The sequence below is a fragment of the Diabrotica undecimpunctata genome, chromosome 6, assembly GCF_040954645.1.
Source record: "Diabrotica undecimpunctata isolate CICGRU chromosome 6, icDiaUnde3, whole genome shotgun sequence".
NCBI lineage: Eukaryota > Metazoa > Arthropoda > Insecta > Coleoptera > Chrysomelidae > Diabrotica > Diabrotica undecimpunctata.
This window is the reverse complement of record NC_092808.1, coordinates 2,089,664-2,107,891: the sequence shown is the minus strand read 5'-3', so window position 1 is coordinate 2,107,891 and position 18,228 is coordinate 2,089,664. Positions and strand designations below refer to the sequence as shown.

General features: G+C 35.2%; 1 protein-coding gene across 1 annotated transcript in view; it reads right to left on the bottom strand.

Annotated features, from left to right (window-relative positions):
- Nucleotides 1-18,228, bottom strand: part of LOC140443351 (uncharacterized) — a 149,799-nt gene that overhangs the window by 27,096 nt on the left and 104,475 nt on the right. Inside the window, exons 8-11 of the mRNA XM_072534565.1 lie at nucleotides 12,834-12,988; nucleotides 2,410-2,522; nucleotides 1,386-1,473; nucleotides 142-374 (exon numbers count right to left, since the gene is read on the bottom strand). Coding sequence (XP_072390666.1) covers nucleotides 142-374; nucleotides 1,386-1,473; nucleotides 2,410-2,522; nucleotides 12,834-12,988 — 589 coding nt within the window. The remainder of the gene's footprint in view (nucleotides 1-141; nucleotides 375-1,385; nucleotides 1,474-2,409; nucleotides 2,523-12,833; nucleotides 12,989-18,228) is intronic.

The following is an 18,228-nucleotide window of genomic DNA, read 5'->3' as shown; positions in this document are numbered from 1 at the left end:
TTTAATGTTTGACGCAAAATCCAAAGAAGAAGAAGAAATAACTATTTATTTATTGTTTGTTATTTGCATATAGAAAAAAACTAACTTTTCGTGACAATCGTTTATATTTATATTGAATGGATCCACAAACTGGATCTTTACCTGAATTTTGTATATTCGGTACGGTAGGTAACTGCTTATTGGTAATATTTTGTAGAGCTGGTATGGAGGGTAGTTTCTTGGAAGATCTAGGTTTAGGGGGAAGGTACGGATCGTACCCTCCGCTATCCCATTGGCGATCCTCATCTTCCTGCCCAAAGCGTCCATCTTGCGAAGAATATGGCACCGTATCATAAAACTCGTCGACGCTTTTATTCTGCTGGAGAGATTGATACCTAAAAAAGTGTTACAGAAATTAAATTAAGAATATATATATATATATATATATATATATATATATATATATTTACATAAAAGAGAGCTAAGATTATTATACTATTACAAGAATTATTATTAAATTCAACTTTCCGTCTCTTTTATGTCTTCTTCAGGGCTTCCGAGGTCTCAGTCTACCGAATTCCCAGACACTATTACACTAATCGCTAACCAATGCATTATAGTAATGCATTTATCTTCTTTTCTGGTGAGTTTCTAGTTTCTCCAATGATTTTCTCCTTATCTATGTTATCCTAGTCTCATATTAAATCAACATCTTTTTTTTTGTTTTTTAAAACGTTTTGGCTTTCCTTTCCTCAGGTGGCGCAATTCTCCGTGGCTGTGATAGCTGTAGCTCTAGAACTGTAGAGTCTTCTGATAGTATTGCTGCAATTGGTAACATTACTCTTAAGTGAGTCTTTCCTCATGTATCTATAGCTTCCCCCTTGGCTTTGATGCAAAGCCACCAGGCTGGAATGCAGGGACTTCTGACAGTACTGCTACAATTATACTAGTCTTGTGTTAATCAACACTATTTTTTTGTTTAATATGTATATATATATATATATATATATATATATATATATATATAGCCCTATTATTGACTCCAACCCATCCAACACAGTTATATATATATATATATATATATATATATATATATATATATATATATATACATCTTAAAAACAGGTTTTTTAGTCTCTGTGTTTGAATTGGTAAACAACACCGCATTAAGATGTCATTTCGAACTTTTTTAAGTCTCATCAGATGCGGAGGCTCTACAAAATCAAATATGAAGGACCATCAAATGTCTCCTGAATTCTACGCTTACTTCTTCAGTGAAAAACATTCAGGTGGCAAGAATATATACATATAATAGCGAAAAGTGTGGGTGTTTTTTTGTTTCATTTTGTTATAGTGAAAGTACAAGTTAAATAATATTTTAATACCTAAATGATAAGTGAACTTACCCTGGTACAGTGGTTGCAGTATAGACTGAATAATCATAGTTTGGATCATCGTATAGGGTAGTTTGTCTCTCTAAACTGGGTCTTCGAGCTACAAAACAGTTGATAAATACAGTGGAATTTTAATTAACCCAACCTAACTTAACAACTAAAAACTGTAGATATAGAGGAGAGATTATTTTTTAAAATAGAAATGTGTATCTAGGAAGATAAATTTGCAAAAGGGAATAAAAGCGACAGAGTCTATCTATATGTGAATGTGAAAAGTGGCCAATAAAAAGGGCGAAGAAGAAAAACTAAAAGGTGAGAAAAAAAATAATTGTGTAAGAGCGCAAAGACTTCGATGGTTAAGGTACGTGCAAAAGATAGTTAGGGATAAAATACCATAACAATTCTTCAGCTGGAGGCCAATATAAAAAAAGAAGAAAGAGTGCCCAAGAAAAAGATGGTATATCGGTGTTTTTGGATCTAAGAGGTATTGGAGCACTTGACTGGAAAAAAAAATAGCAAACACCAGAGATTAATTAATACGAAGAGATAGACATTAAAAGGAATTTACGGAAGAAATAGGACTGAAAATCTAAGAAAGAAGGAATAATAATGAATTAGAATTATTAAATGAAGGGGACCACATTATAAATCTTGTAAGAGCACAAAGACTTCGATGGTTAAGTACGTGCAAAGGATAGATAGGGATAAAATACCACAAAAATTCTTTAGCTGGCGGCCAATATGAAAAAAGAAGAAAGGGTGCCCAAGAAAAAGATGGTATAACGGTGTTGTAGATGATGTAAGAGGTATTGGAGCACTTGACTGGAAAAAAATAGCAAACACCAGAGATTAATTAAAGAGAATAATAAACCGGAACCAGAAAATAAAAATTGTTTTTGTGGAAAAATGTAAGAATGTAATAATGTAAAAGACAATCATAAACTATACAAAAGGACTTAAAATACTATTTCCAAATTTAATTAAATTTCAAACCTAATAGTCATATAAATACTAATATTTATTATTTTGGACTTACCTTTGGAGTATTGTGAAACCAGAGCATCATTGGCATCTACATAATAGCCGGCGTCAAAACTATCACCGCTGGGATTGTAAACGGCGCTTTCACAACTCAACCAAGTTTCATTACTAAAATATAAAAACAAATTAATTTAACAGGCAAGAAGACAAATAAATATTTATTTATAAACCAAGATACGACAATTTTGGTGCCATTTCACTTGTCTCGGTTTTATCTTCACTGTTTTTTTAACTCTGCCTTTGACATCGTGGCTTCAGTTGCCTTTATCCCTACATATCCTTTCATAAAACAGTAAAGGCCTGTGTCGCTAATGGGATTAAATTGGAAATGGTAAAGTCATATAGAGAAGACGGAAAGCAATGGCCTGTTGAACTTTATCGCAAAGCATGGCAAATAGACAGATATCAGTAGAATGGAAAAACCATTTCATCACCCCAATAAATAAAGACTGATGTATTTTAGAAAACTATTAAAAAACGGTACAAAAATTACAAGAACAACGGCAGCAGTAGGAACAACAAGAACTGATGGAAGATGAAGAAGAAAATAAACTTAATAGACCTCTAATGCTAGAGAAGATTCAAATGACAATCCAAATACAAAAAATAATAATGCGCCGGGAATAGAAAAGATACCAGTAGAACTATACAAGTAAGAAGAAAAATTTGACAAACAGATTTACTAGCTACTACAAGAAATATGAAGAAAAGAAAAATTCTTTAAACAATCGAACAAAAGTATAATTTGCAAGGCTAAATGACTGAAAGGTTTATGATAACGCAATAACTAAAACCTTTGTGTTTAAAAAGTAACCAAACGGTTGATGGTAAGCATAAATAACATACAAACAAATCCAACTAGTTGGTTGCGTATCCAGAAGATACTGAGCTCAATCGGTGAAAATAACAAGTGTTGAATTAGATAAAATAGAAGAAACAGAAATATACAAACAACACTAGCAAAATAAACTAGGCTGCAGCATTTACGATAGATAGATCACGTGGTCCCGAGGTATGAAAACAGAATCCTCAGAAAATTACTAAACGCAAGAATTCAAAGAAACAAACTTGTTGGAAGACCAAAGAAGAGATAGAAGGACGAAGTAGATAAGGATATCAAAAACCTTCCAAAAACACGTTCATAAAAAAACAGCAGTAGATCAAGATGTTTGGAGAAGCTTATTAACGGAGACCAAGTCCAGACTTGAGCTGTAGGGATATTGGATGGGTGGATAAAGACTGACCAAACGAATGACAGTATACACATAATTAAAAACGCACGGATTAAATGATTACAAGGATAGTAGAACCAAAAGTAACAAAAAAAAGAAGAATATATAGAATGAAGATAATTATGCAAAAAAGAAAAAAAGACAGAATTGACAGACGAAAGATGTTTTAACGATGTGATGAATGACTTAAAAAGGATAAAGACGACGATAATAAAAAGGAAAATAGTCTGATAAGCTAACAAAAACATATAAAAAGGAACTATATATGAAGAAATAGATAGACTGATTGGATAAGGAAAAACCCATCTCAGAAAACATACGTATTCTTAACAGACAATTTTCCAATAAACTGACAAAAAAGTTAAGATTGTTGAGTAGTATCTACAACAGAGTTAATTCCAGAGGTCCCAAAGCGTTTTAAAAATACGTGCGATCAAAATTCTGTACAAAACCTGCTATACCGTTATAAGAAAATCATGGACAATATCACGGAGAACTCACAGCAAAGAAGACCAAAGCCATGATTCTAAAGTGTAAACGGAAAAGACAAGGGATGGAACTCATATTGCGGATGGGAGGAGCATATGCGGATGGTAGCTAAGAAGGCAGCGAAGAGTGCGGCTGCGATGGGAGGGGGTAATGCCAAACATTCTTCTTCTACGGCACTACAGCCCAAATTGATCCTTGGTCTCCTTTATTTTTTGCCTCCACCATTGCTTGGCTGTGGCTGATCTTTTTTATACAAGGACTTCCAAATGGGCTTGTGCGTCGCTGTTTATTGTGTCTTCCCAGCGCTCTCTTGGCTTTTCAACCGGCCTCTTTCCATTCAGTGTTTTTTTGGTAGTCTATTCTCTCCTATTGTTATCACATGTCCGGCCTAACATTGGAGAACCCAAATCAGAAATAAGGAGGGCCTTACACGGTGTTGTGCATTTAATCATCCTTTACGCTGTACCAGTCTGGAGTGAGTGAGTGCAGAACAAGTCTGTTACCAGTAGCATGCGCCTACAGGACTGTATCTGCGGCGGCCTTGTGGACTATCACGGGTTGTGTTCCTCTGTATGTGCTATCAGTAGAAAGGAAACAAGTCTATAAGAGAAAAGAATATTTGACAGCAGCCATAAAAAAAAGAAAAAGAAAGATCAATAGAAAGATGGCAAGGATGGCATGATTGTAACAACACGGAAGATGTTGCTCAATGGACTGGGTGGACTGTGGTCACAGGCGATTGGATTACTTCCTGATGCAAGTGCTCACAGGACATGTTTTAGGAGAGATCTTCATAGATTCAGAGAGACAGATACAGATAAATGCCTATACTGTGAATACTCTGACATTGTTGCTCGTACAATGCTGGAGTGTAGTAGATTGATAGTGGAGAGAAACAGAATGTACAGAGAAATAGGTATGAACCCTGTTACTGTTAGAGAGATGATTGTGAAGATGACGAGTAATAAGGAGGCATGGAATATTGTATATAATTACATTCGAACATTAATAAAAAAGAAAGAAAAAGAATAAAAAAAACACCAGCCGGACCAAAGACAGAGACAAGATACAGATAAGAGAAGATAGAGCTCCGAAAGTGTCATCAGCCTTACAGATTCCAGCCAAGTAAGAGAGGGTGGTTTTCGTTTTTAGGCAGGATAACGGCTCGCATGTAGGTACTCATCTACCCTGCACCCAACACACGTCAGCCATTCCTAGTGATGGGTTAACCTGGTACAGTTTTTAGAAATTCACCAGAAAGAAAAAAGTTTGATCACCTCATTTGCAAAAGGACGGTAATTTATTAGAAGGAGAACAATTAAGAGCTACTAAGTTACCTTTTAGTTATGGAAGAATAATCTATAAAACCCGACTAAGAAAGCTCCAGTTGTCTCCATTAACTCATAGACGAGAAAGAGAAGATACCATGCATACTTATAGAATTCCTAGGGTGGATTTTTGGGGAACATTAAACTTCTTCACTATCAACAAAGATGTTAGACTAAGAGGTCATAACTATAAATTGAAAAAGTTGTCTTTTAAAACTACTTGTAAGGCAAAACTTTTTGGTTAACCGAGTTTTTGATAAATGGAACAGTTTAAAGGACGACATAGTAGATGCCAATAGTTTAAATAGTTTCAAAAACAAGTTTGATAAACAGTAACTGGATATTCTACCTAATCTTATATTAACTTTGTATAATGTTTTTTTTTTTTTTGAAAACTTAAAAATTTATAAATGTAAGGATATATTTTATAAATGTTTTCTCCTCGTTAGAATTTTTCTACGAACTAATTCTTTTGGAGTTTATTTTTATATTATATTTTTACTTTGATTTATATTATATAACAATATTATTTATCTCCTCTCGTCTTCCCTTTCTCTCTCTCTCTCTCTTTATCTCGGTGAGGAGAGGATGGAATTGTAATAGAAGCTATCGTAAATTATAGTTTGCCTTTAAGATGGTTATTTGGGACAACAAAGGAGTAACAATGGACGGCAAAACGCTCAACCATGTCCGTTTCGCAAATGACATTGTCCTTATCACAGATAATTTAGAAGAAGCCACAGATATGTTAAATGAATTGGACTGGCAAGTTAGAAGGTAGGCCTCAGAATTAACTTGACCAAAACTAAGTTTATGACAAATATGGTTCTCAATAACCATTTACCTATTCGATAGAAAGTGGTAGAACTGCTGGAGAAATATACGTATTTGGGTCATGAAATAAGAATCAGCAGGGATAACTAAACATGCGAAATCCAAAGATTAATTACTTTAGCGTGAGCAGCCTTTGGAAAATTGCGAGACACACTTAGGGCCAACATACCAATTAGCTACAAAAAAAAAGTATTTGACCAATGCGTATTACCAGTCATTACCTATGAGGTGGAAACCATGACTCCAACCAAGACGTTGTGGAAATAAGAAACGAATATCTGCGAAGAAGGACGAGTATTACTGATGTTTTGGAACGAATGGCGGAACTGAAATGGAACTGAGCAGACCATGTAACGAGAATGCACGACTTACAATGGACGAGCAAATTAGAAATTGGAGGCCAAGAGCAGACAAACGTAGTAGAACAAGACCACCCACACGTTGGGCTGTGTATTTTGGGACACAAAGCTTATTCTTTGGCTAGATATCATTGTATAATAATAATAAAAAATACACATACCCACTTACAGTCATAAATCCAAAAGAAAAACATATGATAATTTAAATAGGAAATTTCTAACGCTAGAGTATCATTCTAGTATTTTTTATCAAGCAAAAATTAGCTGTATTTTTTAAGCCCACGTTTTTTCACTGAACATTATTGCTTCTGAGTTTAATGGTGACATTCTCGGAAAAAAGCTTACGAAATAGCGAGCAATGACCTGTTTTAAAACTCGCTGCTGATTATAGGAAATTGCGCTGAAACTTTTTAAATAATTACCGAAGTGTAATATTCATTTCACCGCAGGGTGATATTAGTGGTGAAAATTAACTCCAGCGCATAATTTAAGATCGCGATACACAACTTGGTAATTTAGTAGTCGTAGATTTTACTGTAAAATATTTTTGTGCACGAAGATACTTTTGAACTATTTTTATTTTAAGTGTATGCAAGAATATCCTTGATAATATATTTTAGCTATACACAAATTTGTTAGTAAGTAGAAAAAAATAACATAATACTAACTATGTACACTCATCAAAAATTTCTGAGAAACACTATTATTATTCCACTATTTTCAATAAAAACCTAATTTTTTGTTAATACATACTATTTTATTTGAAAACTTGTTCTCTACAAATTAAGATATATCAAAAATTAATCTGTTAATTGCACTGTTTTATTAACCTTTCAGTAGACGCAGTTGGTCTAACAAACAAATATACCACGGTTTGATGTCTCAAAGATAAAAGAAGAACCTATACGTCAGAGCTTAAAACAAGAAATAAATGATAACTTAAAGAAAATCAAACAAGACGTGATAAAAACAACAGATGTTAATGACAAATGGAACATGGTACAGGAAACTTTAATAAAGGCAGGATAAAAGCTACTGCAGACAAAAATAAAAAAAACAGAGATGGATGACTTCAGAAATCTTAGATCTAATGGAGGAAAGAAGGAAACATAAAGGCAGGAGTAAAGCAAAATACAAGGAACTACAGAGATTGATAGGAATGAAAATAAAAGAGGCCAAATCCACCTGGCTTGCTAATCAATGCAGTGAAATAGAGGCATATGCTAAACAGTATGATAGCTTTAACATGCATAAGAAAATAAAGGAAATGACAAATACACTGAGAAAAAAGAAAGATGCCCTTCTGAAAGACGCAAATGGAAAAATCATTATAGAAATTAAAGAAAAATTAAAAAAATGGAAGACATACATAACAGATCCGTTTGAGGATAATCGGCAAGAACCGGAAGAAATCGACAGCGAAACGGGGCCAGAGATCATAATAGAGGAAATCGAACAAGCAATACGAAACGCAAAAAACGGAAAAACTGTAGGTCCAGACGAAATACCTGCGGAACTACTGAAATGTCTAGACGATGAAACTCTACCTGTACTTCTGGACCTATTTAATGAAGTATATAAAACTGGAAAAATCCCACAGGAATGGTTGGTGTCCACCTTTGTAGCAATACCAAAAACAGTATATGCCAAAGATTGTTCAGACTATAGGACAATATCACTAATAAGCCATACCCTCAAAATATTTCTAAAGGTGATTCATGGAAGATTATATAGAAAACTAGAAGATGATATGGATGATACTCAGTTTGGGTTCCGCAAGGGACTGGGAACGAGAGAGGCATTGTTTGCTTTTAATGTCCTCTCTCAAAGATGCTTAGATATGAACCTAGATATTTATTCCTATTTCATCGACTTCAAGAAGGCATTCCAGGGTCCAGGGTCCGACATAAAAAACTAATAGAAATACTGAGAAACAAAGATATAGACAGACGAGACTTACGAATCATTATCAATCTGTATTGGAATCAAAAGGCCAATATAAAGATAGAAGAACAAAAGTCCGAAAATATAGATATAAAGAGAGGAGTAAGACAGGGCTGTGTTCTGTCACCATTACTGTTTAACGTGTACAGTGAAGCCATATTCCAGGAAGCGATAGCGGATCTGGGTGATGGAATCTCTGTAAACGGAAGAATAGTAAATAACATAAGATTCGCTGATGACACCGTTATAATGGCAGACACCCTGGAATCGCTACAAGAATTGGTAAATAGAATTAACGATTATTGCATTAGATACGGACCAAAAATAAATAAGAGAAAAACTAAATTTATGAATTTCTCAAAAACGCAACATGGAAATGAAAGATTAATGATAGAGCAAACCCAAATAGAAAAAGTAGAGACATATAAATATCTGGGAACCTGGGTTGATGACAAAAATGACCAAAGCAGAGACATCAAAGTCCGAATTGAAACTGCAAGGCAAGCATTTGTGAAAATGAAGACAATGCTTACCAACAGAGACCTTCAGTTGCATCTCAGATTGAGGGTTCTAAGATGTTACATATTTTCTATCTTACTATACGGAATGGAAGCTTGGACATTGAAGAAACAACACATAAGGAAAATAGAAGCGTTCGAAATGTGGTGTTACAGAAGAATATTAAAACTTCAGTGGGTTCAAAGGATTACCAATGCTATGGTACTACGACGTCTAAATAAGGAGTTAGAAATTATGAACAGCATAAAAAGAAGAAAACTTGAATATTTGGGTCACATAACCAGAGGAGAAAAATATGAGCTGCTGAGAATTATTATGCAAGGAAGGATCCAAGGAAGAAGAAGCATAGGAAGAAGACGCATCTCCTGGCTGAATAACCTTAGAGAATGGTTTAAGTGTAGTTCACTACAACTTTTCAGAGCAGCAGCCAACAAAGTGACCATAGCCCTTATGATATCCAACCTCCGATAGGAGATGAAACTTTAAGAAGAAGAAGACGCAGTTGGCTAGGAGACCGGTGGCAGCGCTGCCAGGCCTAAAATAATATTTCCCCAAATTGTGTTTTAAAAGCCAGATTTTGAACAGAATTCCCCATATTTATATATTTCAGTTTTTTACAAATCTTCTCCTACATGTATGCAACCTGTGTTGCGCTATGGTTACCGATATCCAGCCATAGGAGTTTTCAACGCTTCTTGTTTGTTTCTAGCTTTTGTCGTCTGGCGTATATTAATATTATACACGGATTGTATGACTTATGACAGAAGCTCTAAACAAATGAGAAGTATTGTAAATTCCTATTGGTGATACTGACAGGCATGGTAATTGTTTTTGACATTATTAACAGTATGACAGTTATTATATATAATTACAGGAAATGACAAATACCAATGTCTCACGACTCTATTAAAAACACCATTAAAAATCAAAAAGCTACAATAATTAATTTAAGGGAGCACGAATAGCACAGTGTACAATACTCAGATATCTGGCATTGAAATTTAATTTTAAAAGTATACATGCCCCATGGGGAATTCACAGATGAAAATCGGGGAACCCCGGACCTACACAGGTGGTTCATAATAGATGAGAGTGTCATAGCATTACCTTGTGCCCTCCAATTATGAAAACTGGCAGGACCCTGGTCTACCTGGCCTTTCGGTATACGGCCGTTAGTGACTCCACTGCCCCTACGAGTCCAACACCAAAATGAAGGTGGCGCATTGCATACGCATCGCGGGCTTCACCCCCCCCCCCCCCCCCGTAGTACCTATGTTGCGATTACCTCACCTATCCATTATCCCCTCCCACGGGCGGACAGGTGACGCAGACAGAGGAATTTCCACCTCGCATCTAGACAGGTCGCCGCCAAGGATCTCTCCTCTACCACTCTTAAATCTCACGTGCCGAGATACCGACACCCCTATTGGTGGTGTAAGGCCAAAAGAGGTGTGTACGGGCCCAGCTTGTGCAACCTCGCCTGGTTCTCTTGGAATGAGAGTAGAGTAGTCCCACGAGAGTCTCGTCTCGGATACTAGGAGTGTAGACCGGTGACCGTGACGCCTAAGCGCCTCGAGTGCGTTTCTACAGACCCGAGACCTCAAGCGACGACGGCTCTCCACCTATCGATTCCTACCCATTAGTCGCCTAATGCCGAACGGAGAGATGTCAGGGAAACCCAGGGAATATCATTGTTCGCGGTAGCGCCAATTCACCAAACTCTATTGAGTGTGGCGTATATGTGGAATCAGTCATTGCGATCTTATCTTGTCCTTGTAGTACATTTAATATTCACATAATTACTGGACTTTCAAAAGTAACTATTTTTTACTAAATTTAATAACATATTTTAGCCAGTTTGATGTCCCCAAATATTAGACATTTTAAAAAAGTTTTTCCCCAATCCTCAAAGATTCTCAATTTTCCTCAGTTCTGAGGAAAAATCCCCAGAACTGGCATCCCTGCCGATGGGAGTCAATGAAGGTCAATCATTCTAAAGCCAATCGGAAGCTTTCGAGTTTCTCCGGCTTTGTACCTTCTTTTGATAGGTACATTTATCGACTGTAGTGTTGATGCTCGAACTGTAAGTTTGTAATTTGTAAAACCTAACTTTTTTCCGAAGTAAGCCGAAGAATTTTGTGACTTGTAAGTAATTGTTTAATAATTAAACTTTATTTTTCAGATATTATGGATTACGAAAAAGAGCAAAAAGATTGTAAGAACTTTTTGAAGTTTCGACGGGTGATGAAGAGAAGTAGGGAGAAGAGGATCATGTAGAAATAAATTTGGAGGAAAGCGATACGGAACAGGAAAATGAGAAATCAGATGATGAGACAGATTTTGCCATTGGTCTATATTTTTTGCGCAAAGATAACAAAACAAAATGCGCTAAGCATATTGCCCCTAAGAACGTCAGAACTCGAAGTGAAAATATTGTTCTGCAGTTTCGGCAAACCTTGATGAAATTCGTGCCCTTTTATGTCTCTTATATCTTGCAGGTGTAAGAAAAGTAAGTCCCCTTAATACAACAGACTTGTGGAAAATAAACGGCACTGGTATTCCGACTGATAATGAGCATCACGAGATTCAGAAATTTACTAAGGTAGATCTTTACCAAGTGAAACGGAAATCAGAAAAAATGTTTCTTTCATTCGCAATACGTAACCGTGGATAAAAAGTTGGAGGCTTTTAGAGGACGGGCTCGCTCCGCCAGTACGCCACACGTTGGCAAAAACCAAGTGGTTGGTCCATACTATCTAGACACTAGTACCAAGGCAGTGGCGGAACGGGCCTGTCACCATCTCTACGGATCTAAGAGAAATGTTACCACCGACAGCGCTGATCTTGGTATAAGCTTGAAGAAAAATGGTTTAACCCTCTTGGGAAGAATAAAAGTAAATAGAAGAGAACTTGCTGCATATTTTTCTAACAATCAAGGATGACCTATTGGCTCTAGTATATTTTGGTTTGGTTTAAAAGGAACATTAGTGTCATATAAACAAAAAAAAACAAAAACGTTCTGTTGTATTCCACTATGCACCATCGGGACGACGTTGATTCAGAAAAACGGATCTCATATTAGCATAAAACAGCACAAAAAGGGGTGTTGATACCGTTGTTAAATTATGCGCGCAATATGATGTGGCACGTTGTAGTAGAACACGGCCTATGGTCGTTTTGTACATCCTTTTAAATGTTACAGCAATAAATTTCTTTGGTATTTACAATTGTAACATTCCAAATTCCACAAAGACCCGACAAAAAGTTTTGACAAATTTAGCATTTCGCCTTATGTACAACCACCAGAAAAATCGAAGCCAAAATGTCTATATACCCAAGACAATAAGGATTCGACTAAAGGAGATCTGTCATTTGGATGAAGATGTACTGACTTTGGATTGAAAAAGAATCAAAAAACGAAATAGTTTTATTCGATTTGTAAAAAGTATCTTTGTTTGGAACATGTAAATCCAATTTGGAATGACTGTAACAATATTCCGGCTTAATTTTATTACGTTTTTTGTAATCTCTTATATTTTTATGTAAGTCTTAGTAAGTGAAATAATGTTATATTTTTGTTTAAGATAGTTCTTGAAGACTGATATGTTATACTCTAATTTTAAATTAATTATAATTTGTTTAGTAAAAAAGATGAAAATAAAATTTAGAATAAAATCAGGTAAAAAGTGTTTAGCTACTTTAGTTTGTGCTTACCTCGAATAATTAGATCTATTTAATTTTCTGTTGTGCGGTCTGCTATTGTAAAAGAGTGGTTCGGCGTCGGTACTGTTTTCCTGGAACTGGTTATTGGAATTTTGGCCATGTTGGTTACTTTTGTAGGTACCGTAGGGATCTGTAGTGGAAGGATGCTGCTAAAACAAAAATATGCAATATTTGAAGCTACATCAAGACTGCTTATACAGTTAATTAAAATTTAAATTATAGAATAAAAACCATTTAACTTTTTATGTGACAAATAAAAAAAATTACAACTGTATCTTTTGGAGGATATACAAAAAAGCTAAGTTTCCCTCTGCTCATTGTTGACTGAACTTTTTGGTGGAGGTACAACCGCTCGTTTAACCGTAACGTATAGGCCATATTGAAACCGTGTGACCAAAAGAAATTAAGAGACCAAAAAAATAACCAAGAAATAAAGAATATGCCGCTTGACATTCGCAGTTTGGCAAAAAGAACAAACACGCCTTATGTTGTCAGCCAAACGTTTAGGTGGTCTTCCTCTACTACGTTTGTCTGCTCTTAGCCTCCAATTTGTAATTTTGCTCGTCCATCTTAAGTCTTGAATTCTCGCTGCACGGTATGCTCAGTTCCATTTTAGTTTTAGTTCCGCTATGCATTCCACAACATCAACAATACTCGTCCTTCTTCGCAGATCTTCGTTTCTTATTCGGTCCTTCAACGTCACCCCCACCATAGACTGTTCTATTCGTCTCTGTACCACTCTAAATATTGAAAAAACTTAAAGAAATTATTAGGAAAAGATTAATGGAATATGAAAACAAAGTTATCGGAGAATACCAGTGAGGTTTTAGACCAGGAAGAATAACTACTGATCAAATAAGTACAGTGCACGTGCACAGATTCTAAATATGCCGATCGGAGATGGCTTCTATGCGTTGTATTATAGTTGGTGTATGAGAGAAAAAGTTTTCGAAGTAATGAAATAACAAATTTTATATTGTTATTTGTTATTTCATTATTTTGAAAACTTTCTCTCATACATCGACTATAATACAGCGCATAGAAGCCATCTCCCACCGGCACATTTAGAATCTGTGCAATGTATATTAATATTCATTTTATAAATGCTACATGCGAAACATAAAATTACATGCTTTTTATTGATTTTAAATAGGTATTTGAATGATAAACTAAAGGATGCTGTATGAGACTCTTAAAACACTAGAGAAAGAAATAGTCGATTTCGTTCCTTGTGTTCTTATCAGGACTTTCCCATGTACATCTTTTGTTGTTTTCTTTTTAAAAAAAGCTGTTAATTTGATAGCGAATGTTTGCTAACAGAAAAGTTAACAGTTGTTTGCCTCTATTGTTTATGCCTTCGCTTTCTAAAGTTTTCAATATTGATTCAAAGGGGTCTTCCTTAGTGCCAATTTTGGCGTTTTTCCTTGATTGCAGAGGTTATTTGATCGTAGAATATTTGGACTTCTTCGTCTAGATGTCCTATAGTAGGGGCGTACACTTGAACGATCTTTAGCATATATCTTGCGTTTATTTTGATGTTTAGGTAGATCACCTTTGTTGAGATTTGGTTTAATGACCAATTTTTTTTGTGAATAAAGAAACCGATGCCTTCGACTGTCAATTCTTCTTCTGTATTGGTACCATAAATAGCCTAATAAAAGTGTGATAAAACTCTCTCCCGTTATTCTTAAGAATAGTAAGAATTTGTATACTTGGAGTAACTATAACGAACATGGAAAAATAAGGAAAACCAAATTCAATACTAAAAGCAAAAAATGTGTCAAGAACAGCTAAGCTGCGAGTCTACGAGACAGTAATCAGACCCACAGTGAAACCAGACAGTGAAACGTGGATTATGAAACCGCAGGAAGAAAGAAAGTAGAGATCTGGCAAAGGAAGGTGCTCAGAAAAATCTTCGGAGGAATACAGAAGACAAAAAGTATTTGGAGAAGATGAACAAATAAAGAAATAATCAGGATGTATACAAAACGAACAGTTATTCAAAATACTCAAGGAGCAAGAAATGAGGAACAAAAGAAGACGACGTCCAAGGAAGAAATGGTTGAAAGCAGTAAATCAAGACTTATTAGAATTTTAGCTTAAGAATTTCTTTCTTTCTTCCCTTCCTTTTATTCTATTAGGGTGTCGGATAAAGCGTAAGAATTTGAAGAAAAAAAAGGAAACAGAAAAAATGGAGGGAAATAACCAAGATTTGGAAGCCAGTGGCCTAGCCTGAAGCGCTGTTGTATATATGTATATATATATATATATATATATATATATATATATATATATATATATATATATATATATATATATATATATATATATATATACAGTGTCAATTTTAAAATTTACAATGGGCTATATCTCACGAACAAAATGCTTAAATCCATTTTTAGGATAGTAAGGGGGAACTAAAATAACATAAAAGATAACTCACCCTCGTCAACCCCCTAGGCCCACCTACCACAACCAAAAAAGTTTAAATTGCATGATGTGGGCGAGTTCTCTTTCGTGTCATTTTAGTTCCCCCTTACTATCCTAGAAACGGTTTCAAGCATTTTTCAATATCAGCTTTTGTTTGTGAGATAGCCATTGTACGTTTTAAAATTGACACACTGTATATGTATATATACTATGTGAATATCTGTAAAATCCAAATGCTCGTCCAAAATTAAAATGGAGCTTAACATAATTTAAACCAGGTACGGAAATGTGAAAAGCAGCATCACAAATGAAACATTTTACATAAACCCTTGACTGACCACACTACATTCAGCTCGACTGTAAACCAGTGCTCTAATAAATGCGAATTTCCTGTTGACCACGGCAAGCGAATTGACTTTCTGAAAGCTCTAAAAATGTACTCGGCAGGTAGTTATTGGCGATTTGTAAATATCGCCTGGTTTTTCGCGTACACGAAATTTGTGACGATAAAGTTAACAAGCAGTGGAGAATAATATTAAATATTACTTTATGAAATGTCGCAATTTTATTCAGTAATTTTAGTCGCAAAATAAATAAAAGTGCTATTTTATGTTCAGGGTTTTGGAAATTTAAGAAAGTCTCTCTGTAGATTAAATAACAAATAAACTATTAAGATATAATAGGAAATTTGTTGATAAGAGTAAGTTGACACACAGTTATATTTTTATTGATTGGAAAAGAAAGTCTAATAAATGGTTTACCGCCACCACCAATGCTTGTTTATTTTATTATTTCGATATAAAAAATAATTCTCCTTTTTTAACACTTTTTTGTCAGTATATTCGTTATGTTCGAGACCGATATGTGCATCAACCCATACAAAATTGATGATTTTGTTAACTTTTTGCAGTTCTAAAATTCGTTTTTTAATTGCATGTATGATATAATTGTAGGAGTAACTTAAGTATTTAATCAAAACCAAGAAATTTAAAACAGACAGGGAGTCGGATATAATTATTGCCGAATCAATTGTAAACTGTGTTAAAAATGTCAAAGCCTCGTAGATTACAATAGCTTCAGCACTAAATATAGAAATTGTGTTATCCAGTTTGTAGGAATAACCCTCAACCAGGAACAGAAGAGAACAATTGGTGATAACGAGATTACGAATTGGACACACGAGACTTACTCATATTTACTGTCCAAAAGTGATCCACCTATTTGTAAAACATGTAATGTACGAGTAACCGTTAACCATTTATTAATTGAATGCCATAGATTTGCCAATTTTCGTCTTACATTTAACATACCTAACAGTTTAAGTAATTTATTAGACACTAATTTTTCAGTTATTCTTCTTCTTAAAGTGCCTATCCGTTCCGGATGTTGGCGATCATCACGGCTATCTTTACTTTATTTATTGCAGCGAGGAACAGTTCAGTGGTAGTCGTGTTATAGCACTTTCGTAAATTTTGAAGCCAGGAAATGCGTCTTCTTCCCGGTCCTCTCTTACCATTTACTTTCCCTTGGAGAATCAGCTGGAGAAGGCCGTAACGTTCTTGATTTCTCATTATATGTCCTAGATATTCCAACTTTTTAGTTTTGACGGTCATGAGAATTTCACATTCTTTCCCCATTCTACGCAGGACCTCCACATTAGTAACTCTGTCAACCCAGGATATACGTAAGATGCGCCTATAACACCACATTTCGAAAGCTTCGAGCCGATTCATAGATGCAACAGTCAGTGTCCATGCTTCCATTCCGTAGAGCAGAACTGTGAATATGTAGCAGTTCAATAGACGGCATTTTGTTTTTAATGATATGTCTCGACTGTTGAAAATGGTTCTCATTCTAACGAATGCTGCTTTTGCTTTTATTATTCGCTGTTTAATTTCTGTTGAGTGGTCCCATTGGCTATTTAAATTGGTGCCTAGATATGTATATTGCTCGACTCTTTCGATATTCTGTTGGTTGATTGTAAGATGAGCGTTTAGTGTTGGTTTTTTACTAATTGTCATAAATTTGGTTTTCTTTATGTTAAGAGCTAGTCCGTATCTGTTGCTGACTTCTGTTATGCGATTTGTTAATATCTGTAAGTCATTCAGATTATCGGCAAAAACTATAGTGTCATCTGCATATCTAATGTTATTCAACCACTCACCGTTTATTAGTATTCCTTTCGCACAACCGTCTAAAGCTTCCTTAAATACCCATTCAGAATAAATGTTGAACAACAATGGAGACAAAATACAGCCCTGTCGTACTCCACGTTCTATTACAATGATCTTTGTTGTCAATTCCAATTTCTTGCATTAGAGTCATTAATTTGTCATGTTGTACTCTGTCAAATGCCTTCTGGTAATCTATAAAGCATACGTATATGTCACAATTCACATCCCTGCATCTCTGAAATAGCACCTGTACAGCAAAAAGGGCCTCCCGTGTTCCCAGAGCATCACGAAATCCGAATTGTGTTCTTGTTAGTTGTTCCTCACATTTTGTATATATTCTTTTGTGAATGACCTTTAGAAATGTTTTAAGTAAATGGCTCATAAGGCTTATAATTCTATAGTCTTCGCACTTTCTCGAATTGGGTTTTTTTGGAAGATTTATAAAAGTTGACACTAACCACTCTTGGGGAACCACGCCCGTATCATATATACTGTTAAATATATTTGTCAACCATTTTATGCCATCATAGTCCATAAGTTTTAAGAATTCTGAGTGAAAATTATTAGGGCCTACTGCTTTACCATCTTTGGTGCTTTTGATGGCATATTTTACTTCTTCGACTGTAAATGGTGGTCCAGATTCGCAATTGGTGTTTGTTGTAATACCAGTGTTACTTCGTATATCTTCAAAAGTTTTTTCTACGTATTTAATCCAAATATCTCTTTTATGCTCTATTTCCAGTACTATGTTTCCCTGATTATCTGTCAGGAATCCAGTGTTC